The sequence below is a fragment of the Penicillium samsonianum genome (genome assembly GCF_028829775.1).
Source record: "Penicillium samsonianum strain IBT 33392 chromosome Unknown utg000002l_segment0_segment0, whole genome shotgun sequence".
Classification (NCBI taxonomy): Eukaryota; Fungi; Ascomycota; class Eurotiomycetes; order Eurotiales; family Aspergillaceae; genus Penicillium; species Penicillium samsonianum.
This window is the reverse complement of record NW_026643260.1, coordinates 1,410,266-1,429,981: the sequence shown is the minus strand read 5'-3', so window position 1 is coordinate 1,429,981 and position 19,716 is coordinate 1,410,266. Positions and strand designations below refer to the sequence as shown.

At 49.8% G+C, this 19,716-nt stretch overlaps 8 protein-coding genes across 8 annotated transcripts; 5 read left to right on the top strand and 3 right to left on the bottom strand.

Annotated features, from left to right (window-relative positions):
- Positions 1–114: 114 nt before the first annotated feature.
- Positions 115–3,601, bottom strand: N7471_002392 (RIC1 family protein; the record flags this gene model as incomplete). The annotated part of the gene is made up of 6 exons (XM_057275112.1): positions 115–527; positions 599–911; positions 963–1,438; positions 1,495–1,762; positions 1,819–3,213; positions 3,275–3,601. 6 exons carry the CDS (start codon positions 3,599–3,601, stop codon positions 115–117), a joined length of 3,192 nt encoding a protein of 1,063 aa, XP_057139750.1.
- Positions 3,602–3,840: 239 nt separating this feature from the next.
- On the top strand, positions 3,841–5,181 carry N7471_002391 (uncharacterized protein). Its single transcript, XM_057275111.1, has 3 exons — positions 3,841–3,894; positions 3,944–4,947; positions 5,004–5,181. Exons 1-3 carry the CDS (start codon positions 3,892–3,894, stop codon positions 5,077–5,079), a joined length of 1,083 nt encoding a protein of 360 aa, XP_057139749.1. The 5' UTR covers positions 3,841–3,891; the 3' UTR covers positions 5,080–5,181.
- A 2,603-nt stretch (positions 5,182–7,784) lies between these two features.
- Positions 7,785–9,371, bottom strand: tim44 (protein translocase subunit TIM44; the record flags this gene model as incomplete). Its single annotated transcript, XM_057275110.1, has 2 exons — positions 7,785–8,460; positions 8,518–9,371. The coding sequence occupies 2 exons, from the start codon at positions 9,369–9,371 to the stop codon at positions 7,785–7,787; spliced, it is 1,530 nt and encodes a 509-aa protein (XP_057139748.1).
- Positions 9,372–9,715: 344 nt separating this feature from the next.
- On the top strand, positions 9,716–10,417 carry N7471_002389 (mitochondrial 37S ribosomal protein uS11m; the record flags this gene model as incomplete). The annotated part of the gene is made up of 1 exon (XM_057275109.1): positions 9,716–10,417. One exon carries the CDS (start codon positions 9,716–9,718, stop codon positions 10,415–10,417), a length of 702 nt encoding a protein of 233 aa, XP_057139747.1.
- A 642-nt stretch (positions 10,418–11,059) lies between these two features.
- Positions 11,060–15,113, top strand: N7471_002388 (putative VPS9 domain protein; the record flags this gene model as incomplete). The annotated part of the gene is made up of 3 exons (XM_057275108.1): positions 11,060–11,137; positions 11,208–11,457; positions 11,524–15,113. 3 exons carry the CDS (start codon positions 11,060–11,062, stop codon positions 15,111–15,113), a joined length of 3,918 nt encoding a protein of 1,305 aa, XP_057139746.1.
- A 478-nt stretch (positions 15,114–15,591) lies between these two features.
- N7471_002387 (uncharacterized protein) lies at positions 15,592–16,353 on the top strand (the record flags this gene model as incomplete). Its single annotated transcript, XM_057275107.1, has 1 exon — positions 15,592–16,353. One exon carries the CDS (start codon positions 15,592–15,594, stop codon positions 16,351–16,353), a length of 762 nt encoding a protein of 253 aa, XP_057139745.1.
- A 671-nt stretch (positions 16,354–17,024) lies between these two features.
- On the bottom strand, positions 17,025–18,053 carry N7471_002386 (uncharacterized protein; the record flags this gene model as incomplete). Its single annotated transcript, XM_057275106.1, has 1 exon — positions 17,025–18,053. One exon carries the CDS (start codon positions 18,051–18,053, stop codon positions 17,025–17,027), a length of 1,029 nt encoding a protein of 342 aa, XP_057139744.1.
- A 1,170-nt stretch (positions 18,054–19,223) lies between these two features.
- On the top strand, positions 19,224–19,526 carry N7471_002385 (Transferase; the record flags this gene model as incomplete). The annotated part of the gene is made up of 1 exon (XM_057275105.1): positions 19,224–19,526. The coding sequence occupies one exon, from the start codon at positions 19,224–19,226 to the stop codon at positions 19,524–19,526; it is 303 nt and encodes a 100-aa protein (XP_057139743.1).
- Between the last annotated feature and the right edge of the window lie 190 nt (positions 19,527–19,716).

The window sequence follows — 19,716 nt, the reverse complement described above, 5'->3', positions numbered from 1 at the left end:
TTCTTTGTTGTTACTCTTTGCTGTTGGAACGTCTACTTTCCGAAGGAAAGCAACTGGGATATTACTATGAGGGTATTATCTGACTTCTTTTAGTATCAACAAAACTCTCTTTAATTATCTATCTTGCTCATCCAAATATGAATTTCCATCTGATACATCCCCTTCTCGCCGGCTTGGAAGGGGCGAAAGAGACGATGTTGGAGAAAGAGATGCCCATGATGGCGACCTGATTGGGAGGTTTAAGCCCAAACCTTGCACACCCGCAGGACCAAATCGGGGTCCCGAGCCAGAAAACGTGCCTTTCACGGGAGATTGAGGGTTGGGTCGCAGACCGACTCGGGAAATTGCGCGCCGGAGCATCTCACCTGAAGAATCCAGAGCAATGAGGAAGCGGGCTAGCTCAGCACACAGCTCCCAGTCTTCCTTCTGGGAGGCGAGAGCAATCAAACGAACAACGTACTCTTCGATGCGACCATCATGCCCTTGCTCCTCATCCTCGAAGGCTTGCAGCACAAGGAGATATCCAACTGCAGTTTTAAGGCAGTCAAGTTTTAAGGCCTGTTCAAATAGATCCTTGGGTGGAGGTAGGTAGGTGAACAATGTGCGCCATGATCGAAGTTCTGTTTTCCGTGTGCATTGCACAACAATCTCAAGGTAATCCCTGGGGGAAGCGAGGCTTGGAGGAAAGCAATGACGGTTGGGAGTAGTGGTTCTTCTCGTGCTTGGGGATCCTCGCTTTTATTTGCTCGGCTCTCATTATCCACTTCGTCGTCCAGCACGTGGTGAAGTAGGATTTCCAATCCATGAGCGAAGTAAGACAAATGTGAAAAATGGCGACAGAGAGCGAGAGCTGCAGGTGTTCCAACACTGATCAGGCCATATTGGAGGAAGTATGGTAAGAAAAGGTGTGTCTGAGGTGCACAGGTCAGTATAGAATGTTATCGATAGGGAAAATAACTTACTCGGATGGCGAATTTCAGAACGGTGAATGTCACATCGCGCCGTTGCATCATTTCCGATTCAACGCCGAGCACAATGCCTTTGTTCAGTAAAACAGACAATGGATAAAAGTCCAAGGGGATGTTGAGTGGTGCCGGCACCATCTCCTCCCGCAAAACATCTTGAACGTCATTCCAAGCTATCAAGTGTTGGCCACGAAACATCCAAAGAGAGTCCCTGAGCGAGAGACTGCTATGAGGTGGCTCCAGTGCCATATCAACCGAAGGACTGGCGGGTAGGTATTCATCAACCTGCGAGGAAAAGTTGAAGGAAATCTGGTCGCGCATCAAGATGTAATACTCGACATCATGAGATATAACGCGCATGTCGTATTTGAGATCGCCCGCATCTGAGACCGTGGGCCGCAACAATACCAAATTGCCGTCCACAAGAAGAAGCACAGATGCGACCTTCACATCTTGAGATGGATCACCGTTTCCTGCTTTGTTGTCAGTGATGTCCTCAGGTAACTGCATAAAAAAGAAGCTAACTCACGCATCTGCTCCTCGGGCAATACCCAGCTGATAGATCGGACGCGAGAGGGTGCCCGAACAATCCCATTGAAAGCGATCTGTCCAACAGGGACAAGAGTGATCTGAGGCTGTGTCGAATTAATGATATAATGGTACAGAATGTTATCGTATGTGTAGACCAAGAGAGAATCTTCACCAGAGGGCCCAATGAACACAACTGGTGATGGGAGATATTCGATGAACATAATCGAATTGTTACCGAGAGAAGCCTCGCGCGAATAAAGACGAATCTTTCAATCCAAATCAGTCATGCATAAAATTAACGCAGGTGGGAGAAATATCGTACCTCGTATGACCCGTCACTCTCCACCGCTGCGATTAGTATGTGGCCATACCAACACATCCCTCCTCGCACAGCAAAGGAGTTTTCGGCTTTTGAATCCTCGAATACCTTCCATCGGCCGCTGTTGACACTGTAATGTGCAAGGCCACGCCGGCCTGCAATTGCAACATACCGTCCATCCTGAGACACGACGCAAGATCGAATCGGCCACTGGGAATGAAGATATGCCGGAGGATACTGGCCATGATGCCACAATGAATCCTTTCCTGAGATTGTCATGAGATCTGGAAGATCATGACCACGATAGAGGATAAACTCAGTACCAGTCTGCAGCAGGCCTCTAGCCAAGTTCGCAGACGAAAAACAACCAGTCAAGGCACTGCGAGCTGTCTCCAGAACCCACAGGCGACGGTCGTTTTGTCCAGACAGAATGATATCCGACCCTCCGCCAATCCAACACCCGTCTGACACTCCAGTTAACCAATCCTCCGAATTAGCAGTCGCCAACGCAGTATCCACTGAAAAGCTGTTTCCTCCAGGCTTCCCAAAGACACTCCATGTTGTCCAGCCATTTTCAAAACCAGCAAAGAGACAATATCCATCCGGGGAATAGCTCATAAAAGTCAAAGCCCCGGTGGTTGTGGGCGATGCTGGTAGATGGAGCTTTTGTGAAAGTGGAATGTTGCCCATGTAATCTTTTGCAGTGTAAACCAAGACGTCACCATTTGAACAGCTCACAGTCAACAGAGAGAAGCGTGCATTTACAGTGACCTTCACAGCCTTTTCGCTGTCATCCTTTGGATTATGGAAGCAATGTCCGTGGAAGAGTTTCTTGGCTGCTTCGGGATGGTGCTGTGAGCCCTGATCTCGTTGCACAGCATATGCCTGGCCACTACTGGTAATCCAGATGAGCAGATTCATTGCACGGTCGTATACCATGTCCACGATCGAGACCTTCTTCGAGATCCCTAGAATGCGACTCAATAGCTCGGATGTGGTTTGTGCTCCTCCCGCCTCAGTCGTCCACCGAATGCATTGTATAGCTGGTGGTTTCACAGTGGCGACAACAAGTTCTTGATCTAGCGCCAGCGCCTTGACAATTCCCGACTCGATCTTGATGGCCATTCGGAAGCGAATGCTGATGTCCCCAACCACATTGGCCTCTTCAACCGCTGAAAACCGGGCCAATTGTTGACGACGAGGGTGTGTAGAATGATCGAATCGCTGCTGGTAGACCTGAGTTGTTGAATCCGACGCCACCGAGTATGTAAGTAGGTACCCATTGAAGGTCTGTACAACCAGGATCGTCGAATCTGGGTGCATAAGGAGTGAGACATTCGGACCGTATGTTTTCAACGAGAATCGAGATCGAGAGATTGCTGTAACTACTGCTGTAGGCTGCCATAATTGTCAGTCACCAGCTCAGACTTCATGAACCATAACGTCAATGTCGACATACCCGAGTTTGCCAAAGGGCAATTGATGACTCTGACATTGTAGCAAACATCTGACCAGATCGAGACACACAAATACCCCTGATAGCTTCATCTCCCCAACCTGGTTTGCCAGTGTCCGGGGACGAGTTGGTTTGCGACTCATGGGGCCGGGTGTCTGCGGACTCGTGTTGACCGCCGTCCCTTGGTGCTTCCGCCTTTTCGTCAAAGGCAGTATTGCGATCATTGGTTGGAGTGGTATTCAGGATTTCGCGATCCTCATCAAAGGAGGCATAGGCAATATCGGGTCCATTGACCGCGTAGACCCTAGGAACTCCATGAGGCCAGTACATGGCTCAGGTCAGGTTCAGGGGTTAAAATGGACAATGAAGCTCACATGGAGTCATCTCCAAGAAACCAATTCTCCGTCAGCAACGCAGACAAGAACCCCCAAAGCACAAATTTAAATATAAAGAAATAACGTCCAAGCAACTCGGATGGAAACAGACCGGGGAAACGATAAGCTACGATCACGTGCAAAAGCACTTCCCCCGCATTGCCTCACCTGTTTTTTTCTTCCATCTCGGTCACTCCTGAACGCTGTTTATCCTTTATTCGCAATATTCATTGAAAGATTGCTATAATGGTAAGCTTCTCGCTTGTTGCGATCGAGTCATGGTACTAATTCATGGCAGGCTCCAACAGAAAGCAACAAGCGCTTGGCCTTGGCCGTCATTGATTTCCTTGGCTCCAGCCTGAAAGATGGCACCCTCACCGCCGACGATGCTGAGTCGATTGAAATTGCCCAGTCTTGCATCGCGGATACTTTCAAAGTTGACCCTACCGATGAGGCTGCTGTGAAGGATGCTGTGGGCGGACAATCGTTGGCCGGAATATACAGCGTCTACGAGAAGTTGCGCAACAAGTCGACCCCGCAACCCACCGAAGGTGCTCAGACTTCCCAAGAAGAGAAGCCGAAGGTTGGTGTGCCCACACCGGAGTCCGATAAGCTGAAGTCCGAGGGAAATGCTCTCATGGCCAAGAAGGACTACGCCGCTGCCATTGAGCAATACACCAAGGCTCTCGAGATTGCCCCGGCCAACCCCATCTATCTCTCCAACCGCGCCGCCGCGTTTTCCGCTTCGGGCCAGCACGAGAAGGCCGCGACGGATGCGGAGGTTGCTGCCGCCGCCGATCCCAAGTACTCCAAGGCGTGGAGCCGTCTGGGTCTCGCTCGCTTCGATATGGGAGACTACCATGCCGCCAAGGAGGCATATGAGAAGGGTATTGAAGCCGAAGGCAACGGTGGCAGTGAGGCCATGAAGCGCGGATTGGAGACATCGACACGGAAGCTTGAAGAGACCACCCGGACCACTGAGCCTCCATCTGAGGAACTGGACACTGCTCCTGGTGCCTCGCGTGGTGGTGGCGGTGGCATGCCTGACCTGTCTTCCCTGGCCAGCATGCTTGGCGGTGCTGGCGGCGGTGGTGGTGGTGGTGCTGGTGGTATGCCCGACCTGGGCTCCCTGATGAACAACCCGATGTTCTCCAGCATGGCACAGAACCTTATGAGCAACCCCGATATGCTTGGCAACCTGATGAGCAATCCCCGCCTCCGCCAGATGGCCGAAAGCTTTGGTCAGGGTGGCGGCATGCCCGACATGTCCAGCCTGATGAGCGATCCCAACCTCGCGGATATGTAAGTTTATGAAATATCTGGGCCTCGGAAATCACATTACTGACAATGACTGACAGGGCTCGGAACATGATGGGCGGTGGTGGCGCTGGTGCCGGTGCTGGTGCCGGTGCCGGTGCTGGAGACCAGAAGTAAATTTCTGGTTCGATGATTGATGCCATGAAATTGAAAGACGCAATCTGATATACCATGTAGCAAATTCACTTTTCAAAGCGTTCCTTAGAAGAAAAATTTGTCACTTTCCTCCTGGGCATGTCCACTAGTAGATACACCTCTTGACCACCATCTTTACCTCGGTCGAATGTTAAAAGCATCTTCCAGGGACCATCCATTTGTACTTTGATGTAACTCGCTAAGTATATGGGAAAAATCAGGAATCACCTATTTTACCAGGTTATAACGTTTCGTAGCTCTTCGTCTCCATGCCCTCGTCCTTGGGGTCTTCATACGCTTCTTCTCTCAGTCGCTGCATTTGCTTGCGAAATGCCATAGTGTGCTCATCGGGTCCCACATCGGCTCCCTGATCAGTATTGCTGAATTAGGAGTTAGGGTAGGGTGTGATCAGCTCGGATGTCAGTACGCTCGTCATTGGTTGGCATGGCATGATTGGATCACGGCATTGAGGATTAGCTGAGGCATACATGCAGGTTGACAAACCTACCTCTCTTTGCCCCGTTTGTAGTCCTTGGTGGTTTCCTGGCCTTTGTTACTTTGTCCCTTTGTCTTCATGAAGCTATTTAGAGAGCCTCATGGCAGTAGTTAGATCATCATCAGCAATTATCATTGACTTCTGTTGATCAGTTCTTCTTATCAACCACGTAGTACGTGCATCATTTGCTTTGTGTTGAGATGCTTGATACCTGTCTCTTCAGGAGGCCTGGCTGAGATCACACCTCATTTTGGGGCTTAAAAAAGCCTAGTTTGTTCACTGCTGTTCTTCCTTTCTTCATCCACCTCTTGGTAGCCCAAGTCTTTATAATTAGCTATACCAACCTCTTCTGTTCCTGGAGGGCACAATTACCCTTGCCCTATATATCTGTATCAAGATTCGCGTTCGGGCAAATGGCAACAGAGCCTGGCCTCCCACCTATGTCGGAAACCCAAGAATGGCGCCAAAGTAGAGTTCTGCGTGCTTGCAGCGTTCAATTCTTCTGATGAACGAGGCTATCTAAACCTACTAGAAGCAATCTTTATTTTTTTTCTTCTTTATATTCCTCTTTAAAACCCTTCTAAAGCCGCCACGCGAGAGCGACTATGTCAAGAAAAGCATGTGGAACTTTACGAGGAACTCTACCTAGGTAAGCCACGCTTGGATATCGTCTACCTATCAAAGGCTAAATTGGTGACTTACACTTAGCCTAGCCAGTGATCCAAGACTTTGTCAACAAGGGCTATAGGGGCAGGTCTAAGTGTGATAACCCGCAATACACGATTATCACTATATCTCAAAATGAGCCAGAAGAATATATATCCCGTGGCAGACGGGCTGTTTGTTTCTCGAGCTCGTATGCTATCAAATCCCAGTGTCCTGCTTGGTTCTATCAGACCCTGGTGACCTGCTTGAACCCTTTTGTTGTTCGAGTTGTTACTTTTACCGAAGAACAAGAAGCTCGGGCCGGCCTCCCTCTACTTAAAAAAAAAAGTATTAGAGGGTTTGCCAGTTTATTAGAATAAGACTAATATTAAATAAAATAAAAAAGTGAGGAGGCCGCTACCTTACGCTCCTATAGAGCACCGCTAGCGCTCTACTCTATACATATAGGTCGACGCGGTAGGTACACGGCCGGCAGAAAAAGTATGAAGTTACTATAATATAACCATCTACAATCGGAAAGATATAAATTTTAGCAGAGTGGAAATAGATAATTCTCACTATACGTATACCAAATTAAAAGTAAAACGGAGGATAGGGTAGGGAGAAAAGCGACAAAAAAGGAAGCACGGCAGTTTTTGATAGGGCGGAAGCAAAGTGGCAGCAGGCCTAACAGCCAATGAGCGGTCGCGAAAATGGAAGCAAAAACCGAATTGCAAATATATATAGTTGATTGAATCACGGCCAGCTACCAGACAAAGCATTCGCTAAGCTTCACTATACGAAAAGATACCATCAACGCTAGATCGAAAATGAGCATTGCCGCCTGCAACCCGGACCCCAACATCAAGAGTAACAAGACTCACATTGGATGTGTGCCTATTATATATCTTTTAGTTGGGCCGAGTGAAGATAGGACTTTGACTGGGGGTGGTGTCATGATACTCTCATGATAACTACAATAGATAGCCAAAAGAAGCAAGCTAGAAATGTCTGTTTATATATTTACACGATTTTCAAGAATCCTCATATGTTGGTGACTGATTACGGCCCCAACAGAAACTAAAACCAACAACCCAATGCAGTCATACACGGTGGCGAGGGGAGAGTGGAAATAAAATGCACAAAGACGCCAGCAGAACACCCCAAGACCCAAAGAAATGTCATCAGATAAAATCCAACGCGCCCTAGTCTATGGGAAAGATGGAACATTCAGATTTGAGCGGACTGGGCCGTAAGTCCTCAAGAGTAAAACTCGAGACAAAATGTCAGACCGAATGAAGCATTAATACATGAAAAGAAAATCCGATTAACCAGCGACGGCCCGAATTGGCAGTCACTGGAACAGGCATAACCGTAACAGGCGCCAGGATCCACCTGGCTTGATATCAAACAGTTGTATTGTACAGTTGAAAGGGGTGGAGTGGAAGTCAAGATGCAAGAGGGGGTGAGGTCCACGAGGGAATATGCCGACAATAAGATAGGGGAAAATGTGGCAGTATGTAATGAAGAGGGACGGATTGCGCTCTTAGATGTAGTCACGGGCAGCCTTCTGCAGCTCGATCAATCTCCAGCCCCGAGTTTCGGGGTTGTTGACTTCATCAGGGATACGAGTCAATCCGATGGCGTAGGTGACCAGCTGCACCTTGTCATCCGTACCAGCGGCTAGCTCACCAGTCTTGATCTTGCGGTAGACGTGGATCTCCTGTGTCCGGCAAGTGACGACAAACACGGGAATGTCACCGGGGTCCAAGATACGGGCGTGAGAAATATCCACGCCACGAATATCCAAAATGCGACCATCCGACTTGAGTCCGGCAGTGGTGTATTGCTTCGCAAGAGCAGCGTAGACGTGGAACTGAGCATCTGAAAGCCAGAGCTTGAGTGTCTCAACATCTCCCTTGACATAAGCGTCAAGTACTTCTGGCAACATGTAGTCACGCATTTCGCGTAGGAAAGGCTCCATCTGGAAGTTGGGATCGATCTCTCGGAACTTCTTGATGACCATGGCGGTCTCGTTCTCGGCGAAGAAGCCAGCAACGCGATCGGAGATGCTGCGTGCTGTGCTGATCAGGGGGTTCTCGGACTCGTTGTAGTTCTCCTTGATCGTGAAGAGCTTCTGCATCACGGGGTTGGAGTCTTTGAAGTCTTTCCAGGAGTCCTTCCAGGCGGAATCTTTGTGGAGAGTGACGTTGGTACCGGCACTAGAGACGAATCAGTCAGAAACGCCAAATCAAAACCTTGTCATCATCAAAACTTACTTGGGATCTTCAACTCTCTCCTCAACGCGGTGAGACTTTCCAGACTTGAGCTCCAGCTCCTCTCGACGCTGTCGCTGCTTGCGGCGTTCCTCTTTCTCGACCCAACCACCGTAGCGCGAGCTGCTTCCATCATCAATGGCGTCCTTCACACTCTTGTATGCTTCGGTTTCCCGAACGGGTCTCGTGGCCTTCTCGAGGCCCTCTCCAGTTGCGTTGACACCCTTTCGAACGCCCTTCACAACGCTGGTGTTCCATGTCCATGCAGCTCCCTTTCCAATGACTTGACCGGTCGACTTGATGGCTGTGGAGGTTTTGGAGGTTGTAGCGGTTGACGCAGCCTCATAAGCAGCGCGCGCACGTCTGACATTCTCATTCTCAGTAAACTGGTGAGCTGAAGATGCCAGCGCTTTCGTGGACTCCTCCCATTCCTTGGAGGCCTTGAACTCGGTCTGCAGAGTCTCACGGAAGACCTGCCAAGGAGACTTGTCTCCGTGGGGTGGTGGTGGAGCCTTCTCTTCCTGCTTTTCTTTTTTCTCCTCCTTGGTCTCCTCGCCCTGTGATTCAGACTTCTCGTCCTCACCCTGCTTTCCTTCCTGTTGCTTTTGCTGTTGCTGCTGTTGCCAAAGGGAAGTTGCGACGTGGAAAGACCGCGTCAAAGGGAGAGCGGCGAACGGTGAGACAAGTTGAGAAATGGGATGGGAAGGGGATTGAAGGATGGCTCGGTGGCTCTTAGCGGAGTGCGTAAATGGTTGAGCTGAGACGGTCGAATATGATCCGGCGCCAGACAACCGGAGAGATGATGCTCTGAGAGACGGTGCCTGAGACCGCAAGGAAACGGCTCGTGCCGCAGACATCTTGGCCGGAATCATGCTCTAGAGCGTGAACGGGATAAGAAAACAAAATAGAATTAAATATGAGGGTGGAGGAAAGATGGATTCCAGCCCAGCCTGGACGCGATATGAAGAAGGTGATGGGGAGGCAAAGATCTCGGGGAAGGGAAAAAGTGCAGATGCCAAGACTTCGAAAAACTTCCAGCGTTTCCCTTCGGTCCGACAACGGCTCTACACCACCCGCGCTTTGTGGTCATCTCGGCACTTTGCATTGGTGACTTGTGTTCAATTGATCAGTTGTTTATAATCCAGTACTAGTTTCCTCATTTGATATTCGTCCTTTGTCGCTGCAAATCCCGGTCACCACCATGAGCTCCTTTTCGATGAGCAAGTTGACCAAGGCATTGCCCTCAGTATGCCGCCAATCTCAGCCTCGAATCTCCTCCTTGAGCATCACACGTCCATTTTCCCACCAAAGCATGCGTTCCGCGCGCAACGATGGTAGCGACATTGAGAAACAGATGCTGAACCGAGAACCCGAGACACCTTCCGGTTCCTCGTCGCCGCTTTCTGCAATCACACAAATGATGCAGGGCAAGAGGTCAGGCGCACCGTCCTCGCGCGGTGGCTCTGACTACTCCAGGATGGCCGAAAGCCTCGAAGCCGACATGATCAAGAATCCCTACGCCGACCGAGCTCCTCCCCACCACCTGCACGTCTACTGCCACAAGCACAACACAATCCTCACCTTGACACGACCAAATGGCAGTCCCCTTCTGTCCATCGGATGCGGTCAGATAGGTTTCCGCAAAGCTGGTCGCTCCGGCTTTGACCCGGCATACCAACTGTCCGCTCATCTCATGAATCAGATTCAGGAAAAGGGCTTCCTGATGGAGATCGAGCGGTTGGAGGTCGTGTACCGTGGGTTTGGAAAGGGTCGCGATGCATTTACAAAGGTCCTACTTGGCCATGAAGGACGGCACCTTCGGGGGCTTGTTGCGCGAGTGTCCGACTCCACTCGACTGAAGTTCGGTGGTACTCGCAGCAGACATGTGCGTAGACTGGGTTGATCTCCCTCCATAGGAGAGATCATGTTTTTGTTTTGGATTGGCTGCTTGTGTGCAGCACAGCTGTACTGGATTGCATTGTGCGGAGAGACCTCGGCTGTCCTTTTTGTGTTTTTATCTAATGGCATGCCTGTCGCCATCTATTCTCTGTATATTAGAAATATCATGACAGGACTACACAAACTCCATCTGCAAGACCTCTATAAAAAAAGAGACTAGACCCGATGCATAATTTCTGCCATTACAAAATATTTTAGGATTTTAGGAGATCTTCGAAGCTGTCTATGTAAGAGGAAGCCCGGCAGTGTATTGAATGGAAGAATTACCCAATGGGGTATAGCGCCCATCAACTTGTCGATCATGTTCTGGATTCACCCGCGAAACATGTGCTTCTGCTTCAACTCTTATCTTTGTGGCTTCTTGTTTTCTGCGATCTAGCATTGTGGTTTTGTTCAAGCTTATTTGCAGCTCTGTCCACTGAATTCAACGGCCTGATCTGACTTCATACTGCGCTGCTGCCTGTTGGATGCGAGCTGCCCTTCCCCGCGAAATCTTACGGCGCACATATCCCCTGCTGCGGAGATTTGAGACGGACGGCTTGATGGTTGCTGGAGTTCTTCGACTGGGCCGTCCAAAACCGTTTGGATGCACCCTCTAAACCCTTTCCTCCGTGCCTTCTTTCGAAGCACTGTCCCGGGCCAGTGTATACCGGTCGAGAATCATGTAGGTCGAGGCTGTGAATCTGTCATCGGATCATCCGGAGTGGCTAATTGATGTTGCGCGTGCGCCTCAGGTCTTGCTAGTTCCAACGACAGAGTCTCTCATCGGTTCACGCGACCGGGAGTCCAACCTGCTATATTCCGATCTTTGCGCGTCAGAGGAGTTTCTGGGGAGCCATGTGCTCCGCATCCCAATCCATACTGGCCCTGCGAATTCCAAAGAGGAGAACAATGTCCGAGAAAATCGAGGGAAAGCAAAGCAGGTGACCACATTCAATGGGAGGACGGTGATCATCAAGGACAACTCAGTCTACAGCAACAAAGGTGAGAGCACTTGCTGGTGAATGCGCTCGCCCAAATATGTTAGCTAACACCGGTCATTTCTATCAGGATTCAAGTCACTCACACAAGCCCAACTGCTTTCCGACGTGCTTTACTACACCCCGTCCAATGAATCGCGCCCATGGCTGATTTACTACATCTCTCGCCCGTTGATCGGAACGTATGACCCCGCGAAGATCTTACCAGCCGCAGTCCCTGGAACCGACACCAGCATCGTCGGGCAAACTACACCAGACAAGAAATATGGAAACGGAGATTCAATTGGGACGCCACCAAAACAAGAGATCAAATCGTTTGGGGAACTGCTAGCCAACTACCCGATGATTGCCAGACAGATGCATCCGGGCCTGGAAAGACTATTCAAGGAGTTTGGAAAGGAACTTGGTAAACCATTGCCACCTCCTCCTTCACGATCGCCATCTGCATCCGGCAGTGAACGCGTCCACAAGTTGTCTCGCGCCGAGTCTTGGACAGACGAAAGCTCTTCCATCCGCAGCTGGTCGTCACGCAGCAGAGGGCGATTGCCGTTCAACTCTGAGGAATATTTCGAAGATGACGAAGATCTCATGCGCCGAAGCTTAGAAACCGCGGTGACTGCTGCAATCGATCTTTTCCGCCTCGTTGACAAGCAGCAATTATCGTTGCTTGGTGCGACTACTGATCTCACTGGTCCTCTAGTGGAGCGGCTAATAGAACGTTATGTCGCCGAGCAAGTTCACGAGCCGCTGCTTTTCCCTCGTCTTTGTTCATTCCGCCGACCAGAGGACGCAGAGCTGGATGCTCGCATTCGCCAGATGGAGAGCATTGATGTGTCCCAAGTCGGAATATCGGTTGAAGGTGGACATGAAGGGAAGCGAGAACTGATTCGTCGACTTGGGCGAGCCGTGGAAGAATTTCGGAAGATCAATGACGCTCGATGTCCCCATGATATGCTGAATACCCTCCTTGGAACAGTCAAGGTTATCTCCTTCCCTGGCAGTTATGATCAAATGGACGGCTCAGCATCCGAGAAGGGAACTTCCTCTGTCACGATCAACGCTGATGTCTTGGTATCGTTGTTGCTTGTTGTTGTCATTCGTTCTCAAATACGGCATCTCCAAGCTCGATTGTTGTACATGCAGCACTTTATCTACATTGACGACGTTGATAACGGCGAGATGGGATATGCTTTAAGTACATTTGAAGCTGTTCTGATGTATCTCGTGACCGATTCTGCCGGACTACGGCGTGCCAGCGTTCGGAACAGACGTTTGTGGCAAGCAACAAAAGCTGGCAGAATATCGGATATGAAATCTATACTGGAACCAAATGAAGATCACGAATCCATAGACGATACGACTCCACCGGAACCGGAGCGAAAGTCTGTACTGTTCCAGACAGATGAAGCTGATGAGCTGGATGACCTCCCTCTTGAGCACTCTTACACCAGTCATACGAATGGCGACTCATACCCGGATGAAGCTGTTGTCGATGCACCACCGCTATCCCATGTGTTCCCATTCCAAAATTGGGATGATCTTTCCATTATCCAAGAATCTCACCCTCATCGTCCAATTAAGAAAGTTTCAATTCGCAGCCTATCGGAATCATCAGCCGTCTCATTCATCTCTAGGACCGCAACTCTCGGATCCATGGCCAGTGGAATTGAAGGTGACAATTCGATTGAGACCTTGACCAAAACCCAAGATCCTGCTGGTCATTCCATACCGATGATGGCAGTAGAGGCCCGTCAGACCGAAGCTTTGAAATACCTGTTGACTCTAGAAGAATACTACCCATTGGAGGAAATCATCCAAGACACCAACGTCGATGGGACCACGCTATTGAACGCTGCGGTGCAACTCGCACACACTGAGATAGTCAAGATCCTCTTGGACTTCCTATTTGCAAAGACAGATACAAGCGTGGTTGCGTTCTACTTGACTAAATCCGACGTCCACGGTCGCACTGTTGCTCATTATCTTTTCAGCACACCCTCGCTGCTAGGGAGACTTGGTACCATTATCCCATGGCGACAACGAGACAAACATGGACAAACACCGCTCTTTGCACTCTGTCGATCGTATGATCATCCAGAATACAAATCAATGGTTCAAGCCGCTTTGACTGCAGCGCAGTGGGCACAAGGCGACAACAAACCGCTTCAGCTTGATGATCATGTCGATACGAAGGGGAACACACTGTTGCATATTGTTGGTGATCCTGAGATTACCCGACGCATATTGCAGGACAGCGATTGCGATCCCAACGCGACCAACGACAAGAGATTTACGCCATTGATGATGGCCAGCAAGTACGGGCGAGTTGACCAAGTTCGCATTCTCTTCTTAGACCCAAGAGTCGACGTTCATATTAAAGAAGCCCGTGGTTTGACAGCCGTGGAGTTAGCCAAGGATGATGAGGTGCGAAATCGAATCGACGATTTGATCTTGTTGTCCCATCCTCCGTCGGCTTGTGGAGATCCTTCGGGTCGTGTCACAACAGTCGTGCGGTCGTACTTCGTCGAGGACGCAACCGTGCGCTTTATTCTCAAATCCGGCGCACCATTTCCTCCCACTGAATCTGTGGCGTCGTCACGGCCTGGATCGACGACATACACCGTTACGACCTGTCGCCGCAATTTCTCCGACTTTGAGAATCTGGCTAAATGGCTTGCAGTGGAACATCCAGGATCTTACATGCCGTCCCTCTCGGATTTCCGGAATCCATTCCAGATCCACTCGAAGCCATCACGGTCCGTACTCCATGATCTCCAGGAAAGACTGGACCGGTTCCTGAAGACGCTTCTCGCCCATCCAACCTTTTCAACTCACGAAATGCTGTGGGAGTTCTTCCTCGTTCCAGAACTTCAGCCTGAGATGGTAGCCGACCGATCGTACCGCAAGGCTGCCGTGCTCACAGAGACCATCGCGGACGAATATCCGCCGGTATCACTGGAGGGCATGCGCGACACAGAGCAGTTTATCACCCACGCCCAGGAAATGGTGCGCGGTGTACATGTCAACACGCGTTCCCTGATTCGCCGAGGGCACGCATTGCAGAATGCAACATCCGATCTCGCAGATGCGGTGATGATATGCTCATCTGTCCTTGCTACGCTCCGAGCGCCCACCAATGCACTTCCGATCTCACACATCGAGGCCTTTGCTCGTTACGCCACCTACCTATCGACCTCTAGGTCTGACTCCTCCCCTCTCCTCCAGTATTTGGCAGCTCTCTCCTCAGTCGACAACACAACGGCCGCAATTCTCATCTCTTTATCCCGTCCACTGGCCCTTATGTCCTCCCTCTCTTCAACAAACCGCCATATCTCTCGCTCTCGCTCCTCGCTCCTCTCTTCCTCCCTCCCCCGCAAATTCAATATAAACCTCCCAGGCTTCGAAGAGTCCCGCCAAAAGTCCGTCCGTGACCTTGAACAAAAGATTCACGATGGCGAATCCGAGTCCACTCGGCTGGCGAAGGAGGTCTCGTGGAACAAGGATGTCGTGGTCGGCGAACTCGCTGGCTGGACCTCATGGCGGGAAAGGGTCGGCCGTGACGCCATCCGAGCGTTTGTCAAGGATACCCTTGTACGTGAAAAGGAGCGCGGCAAACGCCTTGAACGGTGCCTGCGCAGTGTGCGCGATATGAATGCATGAAGATGAAGATCATATATCCGGATAGATCTTAAGGACTTCCACCTTTCTTTTTGTGTCTCTCATTTTCCTACCTGTACATCTCATGGCGGACATGTATTCCGAGAGTTTTGCTTCTGTATTTGTTGCTCTTAATTTTTGTCGGTTTTACGTCCGAAGCGTCTCCAGGACTGGAATAGCGAGGCGCGTGGAGGTCCCCTTTTTTTTTTTTTTGGTAGCTCAGACACCATTCAATGAAATATAAATGATCATTGATTTCTTCTCCTGGCCTCAGGCATCCAGAAGAAATATGGAAGGAGCAATACAAGACACCCTGCTCGCTTCCTCCGTTTTGTCATCTCTCCATTGTCTAACTCTTGTATCCTCGTCTCTAGACTTGAAGTCAGCCTTTAAACATATGTTTGCCTGATACAAGGAACGCCGATTGAAGCTATACCCAGGTCCTCCGAAGTCATTATTTGATGCGTCTACCAAAACAACCATGGCCCTTCACCAAGTGAACCCCGCGCAATACTTCGCGCAATACTGGCCAGGCTACACGCCTCCTCGCTTGTTTACGGAGCTCAAAGTCGGCAGTGGCCGCATTATCCCCACAAAGTTCACCCCTCCGAGTGCAGATGATACGCCACAGTCCTTGTTCCCACATTGCCCCAAAGTCACAGAAACAGAGCGAGTCCATAGATTCATTCGTCTGAATCACAACAACCGATCCGTCGAGGACGAATTCCTCATCTATACGGATGCCACGTGCATGGACAATGGCAGAATGAACGCCAGGGCGGGTTGCTCCTTTGTCTACAACGATTCTGCATCTGGTTTCGCACGATTTCCCCTCGAGTATAAAGGGCCCACTGGTCAACAACACACACTGACAATCGGCCGCGCACAAATTCGCGCCGTCATTGCAGCGCTGCGGTATCGAGACTGGGCTGCGGATGGCTGCAGTCGTATGATCATTGCAACAGACTCGGAATACGTCGTGGACGGTATCACAAGAGAGGCACCGGAATGGTTTGAGTGGAGTTGGGTTACACGTGCCGGGGAACCGATCAGGAATCGGGACCTTTGGGAGTGTCTTCTTGGGGAAATTGAAATGTGGGAGGAGAGAGGGATGAGGGTTCAGTTTTGGCTGATTCCTAGAGAGATGAACCTAAAGGCGGATCGTCATGCCCATTGTGCTGCCTTTATGGAAAGACATCAGGAGTTTACCGATCTCGCTGGTAACAGCGATGACTCTATCTAGAGGCAGATCGTCCACTGCTGTGCTGGAACTCATGACACGCCGAAGGAAAGGAGAAAGCGCCGACTGGGATCAGCACGCGAAAGACGAAGGCTCCGTCCGCACCAGGAAACGCAAATGAAATCAATGCAATCAATCCATGAACCCAGTCTTTTGGGCATTAGTTCTATATCTTTTAATAGACTTTTTCACGTCAACCAACTCGCAATGAAATGTGTATTCTTAGGGTTATGTCTTCACTTCTTCAACTTACTATCCTATACTTCCGTATGACAATGTGGAGGATGGCCCTCTAGCAACACGTTTTCTCGAATAATACTATTCGCCTACGTCACCCACGACCAAAGGTATGAATGGAGGGCTGCCAGTGTTAGTTGCAGTTTAAACTTGGCATTTCCCAACTTCCAAGTTGGATTGGCATGCAATGGATCAATATGATGAATCAAAGAATAAGCATTGGAAAGACCTGGACGCTGTACATAATGAATAAGAGTTGCCAGCAACAAGAAATCCCGTTTGAAAACATTAACTTCCAAAGACATTAACGGCGAGAAGGAAAACTCCCCTAGTCAAGGATGGAACCTGAGTCCATCCCAATATTTCCTCATCAGCTTTGGATCAACTGCCAAAAAAAAGCAAGACCAAATCAACAACCCACAATAAGCCATCAACGGTCAGAGCTGACTGAAAGGAAAAGGAGTAGGGGGAACGGATGTCCATTGGGGCAGATCATGTTCAGCTGAGACGTCCACCAACACCGGAGAAACAGGAGAAGTAGGAGTCATTGATCCAACAGAGTCGATATTTCTCGAGTAAGCCATCCGAGAAGCCTCCGCCTCATTGAACATTCGGGATGCAGACTGCAAGACACCTGCACTGGACGGACGACTCGATGCACCAGAAACATTCGAACGACGTGTATATACCTGTGATATGCCCGAGGCCGATGGACCAGTGGGACTTTGAGGGCGACGCGAGTGATTTGAAGATTGACTAAGAAGCGAAAACGTCTCAGTCCCTACCGAGGTCGTAGTCCAAACCTGGGAGGATCCCGCTGTTGAAATGACAGATGACGATACGGATGCTCTCGGTGTCGTGGTTGACGAGTGATGTCCCAAGCTGCGCCTCTGAGTCTGGTCGGACGGTGTGCTAGCAGAGGTCGTAGTCCAAATCTGCGATGACCGCGATGTTGGGACGACAGACGACGAGGTGGATGCTCTCGGCGTCGTGCTTGAAGAACGCTGTCCCGAGTTACTCCACTGAGTCTGATCTGACCACAGGTCATCAGGAACAGAGTCTTGGGTTGGGATCTGTATCAACGTGTGGGTATCTGCAGATGAAGAAGGTGCAGTGTGATGTTCTGTGAGATAAGGCTGAGGCGGAGACTTGCAGCGGCCAGCATCGTCCGCGTCGTCAATGATTATGGTAATGGATGGAGACCCGCTTCTGCTGAACAAGATTGAACTCCGCTCGGGCTGGATATCCTTCATCAGGAAGTCATCTAGAGTCCTGCTTGTGTCCTCGGCCAAGGATACTGCGGATTGGTCAAATTGGTCATTCTCCTGGCTCTGGCGATGAAGCCGTCGGGCGCGGAGTCTTCGTCGAATGTACCACACTAGCAAGTATATCAGTGCACCGAGTGTGAGGATTCCGAGAATGGCGGCCGTGGCAATGGCGAGCTTCCCGTAGTCCGAGTTTGTCATGATGGAAGGGTTGGATGCGATTGAAGGTCTTGCTGTCTGAGGCTGGTGAGTTGTAGAGAGAGTCATGCTGCGTCGGGGTACCTAACATTGGCATCGCTTCAATTCTATAATAAAGCAGGTGCGATGTAGGGTACGTCGCAACTACCTGTGCTATAAGTACATGTCTGCGGGAAAAGGTAAAATCGAGCACTAATCGAGTATCTACAACGTCAAGAATCCATTGTATCTACCTATCAAGCCCCCACTAGTATGGTTTCCACTTATACTATGGGTTTTTGAAAGTCAGCTAGCATGGTATATCTAGGAAGGGAGTTGTTATAGAGGCTATGAAAATGAAAAGAGATCATTCCGACTGTGAAGTTGTTTTATAAGTTTGAATACTTACAGGGCTGGAGGCTTCCAACTAGAGAATGTTAGGATTAAGGTGATGACTTCTCAAAGCACACCTAAGCAGAGTGTTCTAATGTTGTCAGCTTCCTACAAAGAGTCGAAAGCCTTGCTGCCTCAGGCTGCAAGCAGTCTTTTTTCAGGGTCTTTTTCGTCAATATCTTCTTGTCCACATATAATGTGTGAATTTTACATTGCTGGCCCTATATGGAATATATGGAAACGCGGAGATACAAGAAAAAAGGCGCAAGGAGAAGTGAAGATGGGTTGCAGCTGCGCTTTTAAATATTCCCGAGGATCATTGTACCACCTGGGCAGCTTCAGGGGAAATATAGCCGGTGAAACTCCAGACAATGAGGAAAATTGAGTACAAAGTGCATTGAGGACGCTACCAAAGTGTGCTATCATCCTAAAGAATCAGTTCAGTCCATATGCTAGCAAGAACTCCAGCACCACCATTGCATCGGTCGAGGCCAAGTGAAATCGGTCGCAATAAAGACGGTATCCATGATCCGTGCATCGAGACAGAGGGGATTTGATTCTATCGTAGAGGGCTTTCTTGTGAGGGTGAGGGTGAGGTATCTTTACTGTCAACACGGTGTATACCTTCCAGAAACGGCGGAAGATGATTTCAAATGTTCTATTACCTCATTAGTTTACCGTTCCAACCTTGGAAGGTTGTACACAGAAACGCAGGTTGGGAAGGACCTCACTCCGGTGATTTGGCTGTGCACGATCCGAGCTACGATAAAAATCGCGCTTACGCCAAAGAAATCCTGCACCATGTTAGTCTCCGAAGCGCGGTCGAAACTACAACCAAAGCTACCACTATCGTACATCGGCAACGCACTGATTCTCCACAAAGTATACACCCCTCTCACGACGAATGCATTTTCCATGACTGATTCCAATGATAAAACTCACACCAAACCCTGTCGTGACCACGATATCAAACTCCTCGCAGAGCTCGCAAGTTCAGTCCATGCTGCTCTAGGTTCTGTTGCCGACGAAACTATTTGGGAACTCATCTCAGCCAGCGCTGCGAGTGACGAGTGGGCTGCGAATCCTCATGCCAGGGACTTATAATCAGCTAGCTGCGTAACTTCCATTTTATGAGCTTGATTTTGGACTGGGATTGGGAACTGTGAAGGATTTTGATTTGCCGGAACGTCGTGTTGATGGTTAGGCGTGGATTATGCCAGCACGGTACAAGGGCAGGTCGTCGCCCTGGGAAGTGAGGCTGACACTGGAGCCTGGGTTATGGGAAAGGTTTAAG

What these genes read in the sequence shown, in the direction of transcription:
- N7471_002391 (XM_057275111.1), top strand. An exon ending in GATCCCAACCTCGCGGATAT is followed by an intron (nt 4,948 to 5,003) that starts GTAAGTTTATGA and finishes AATGACTGACAG; the next exon opens with GGCTCGGAACATGATGGGCG.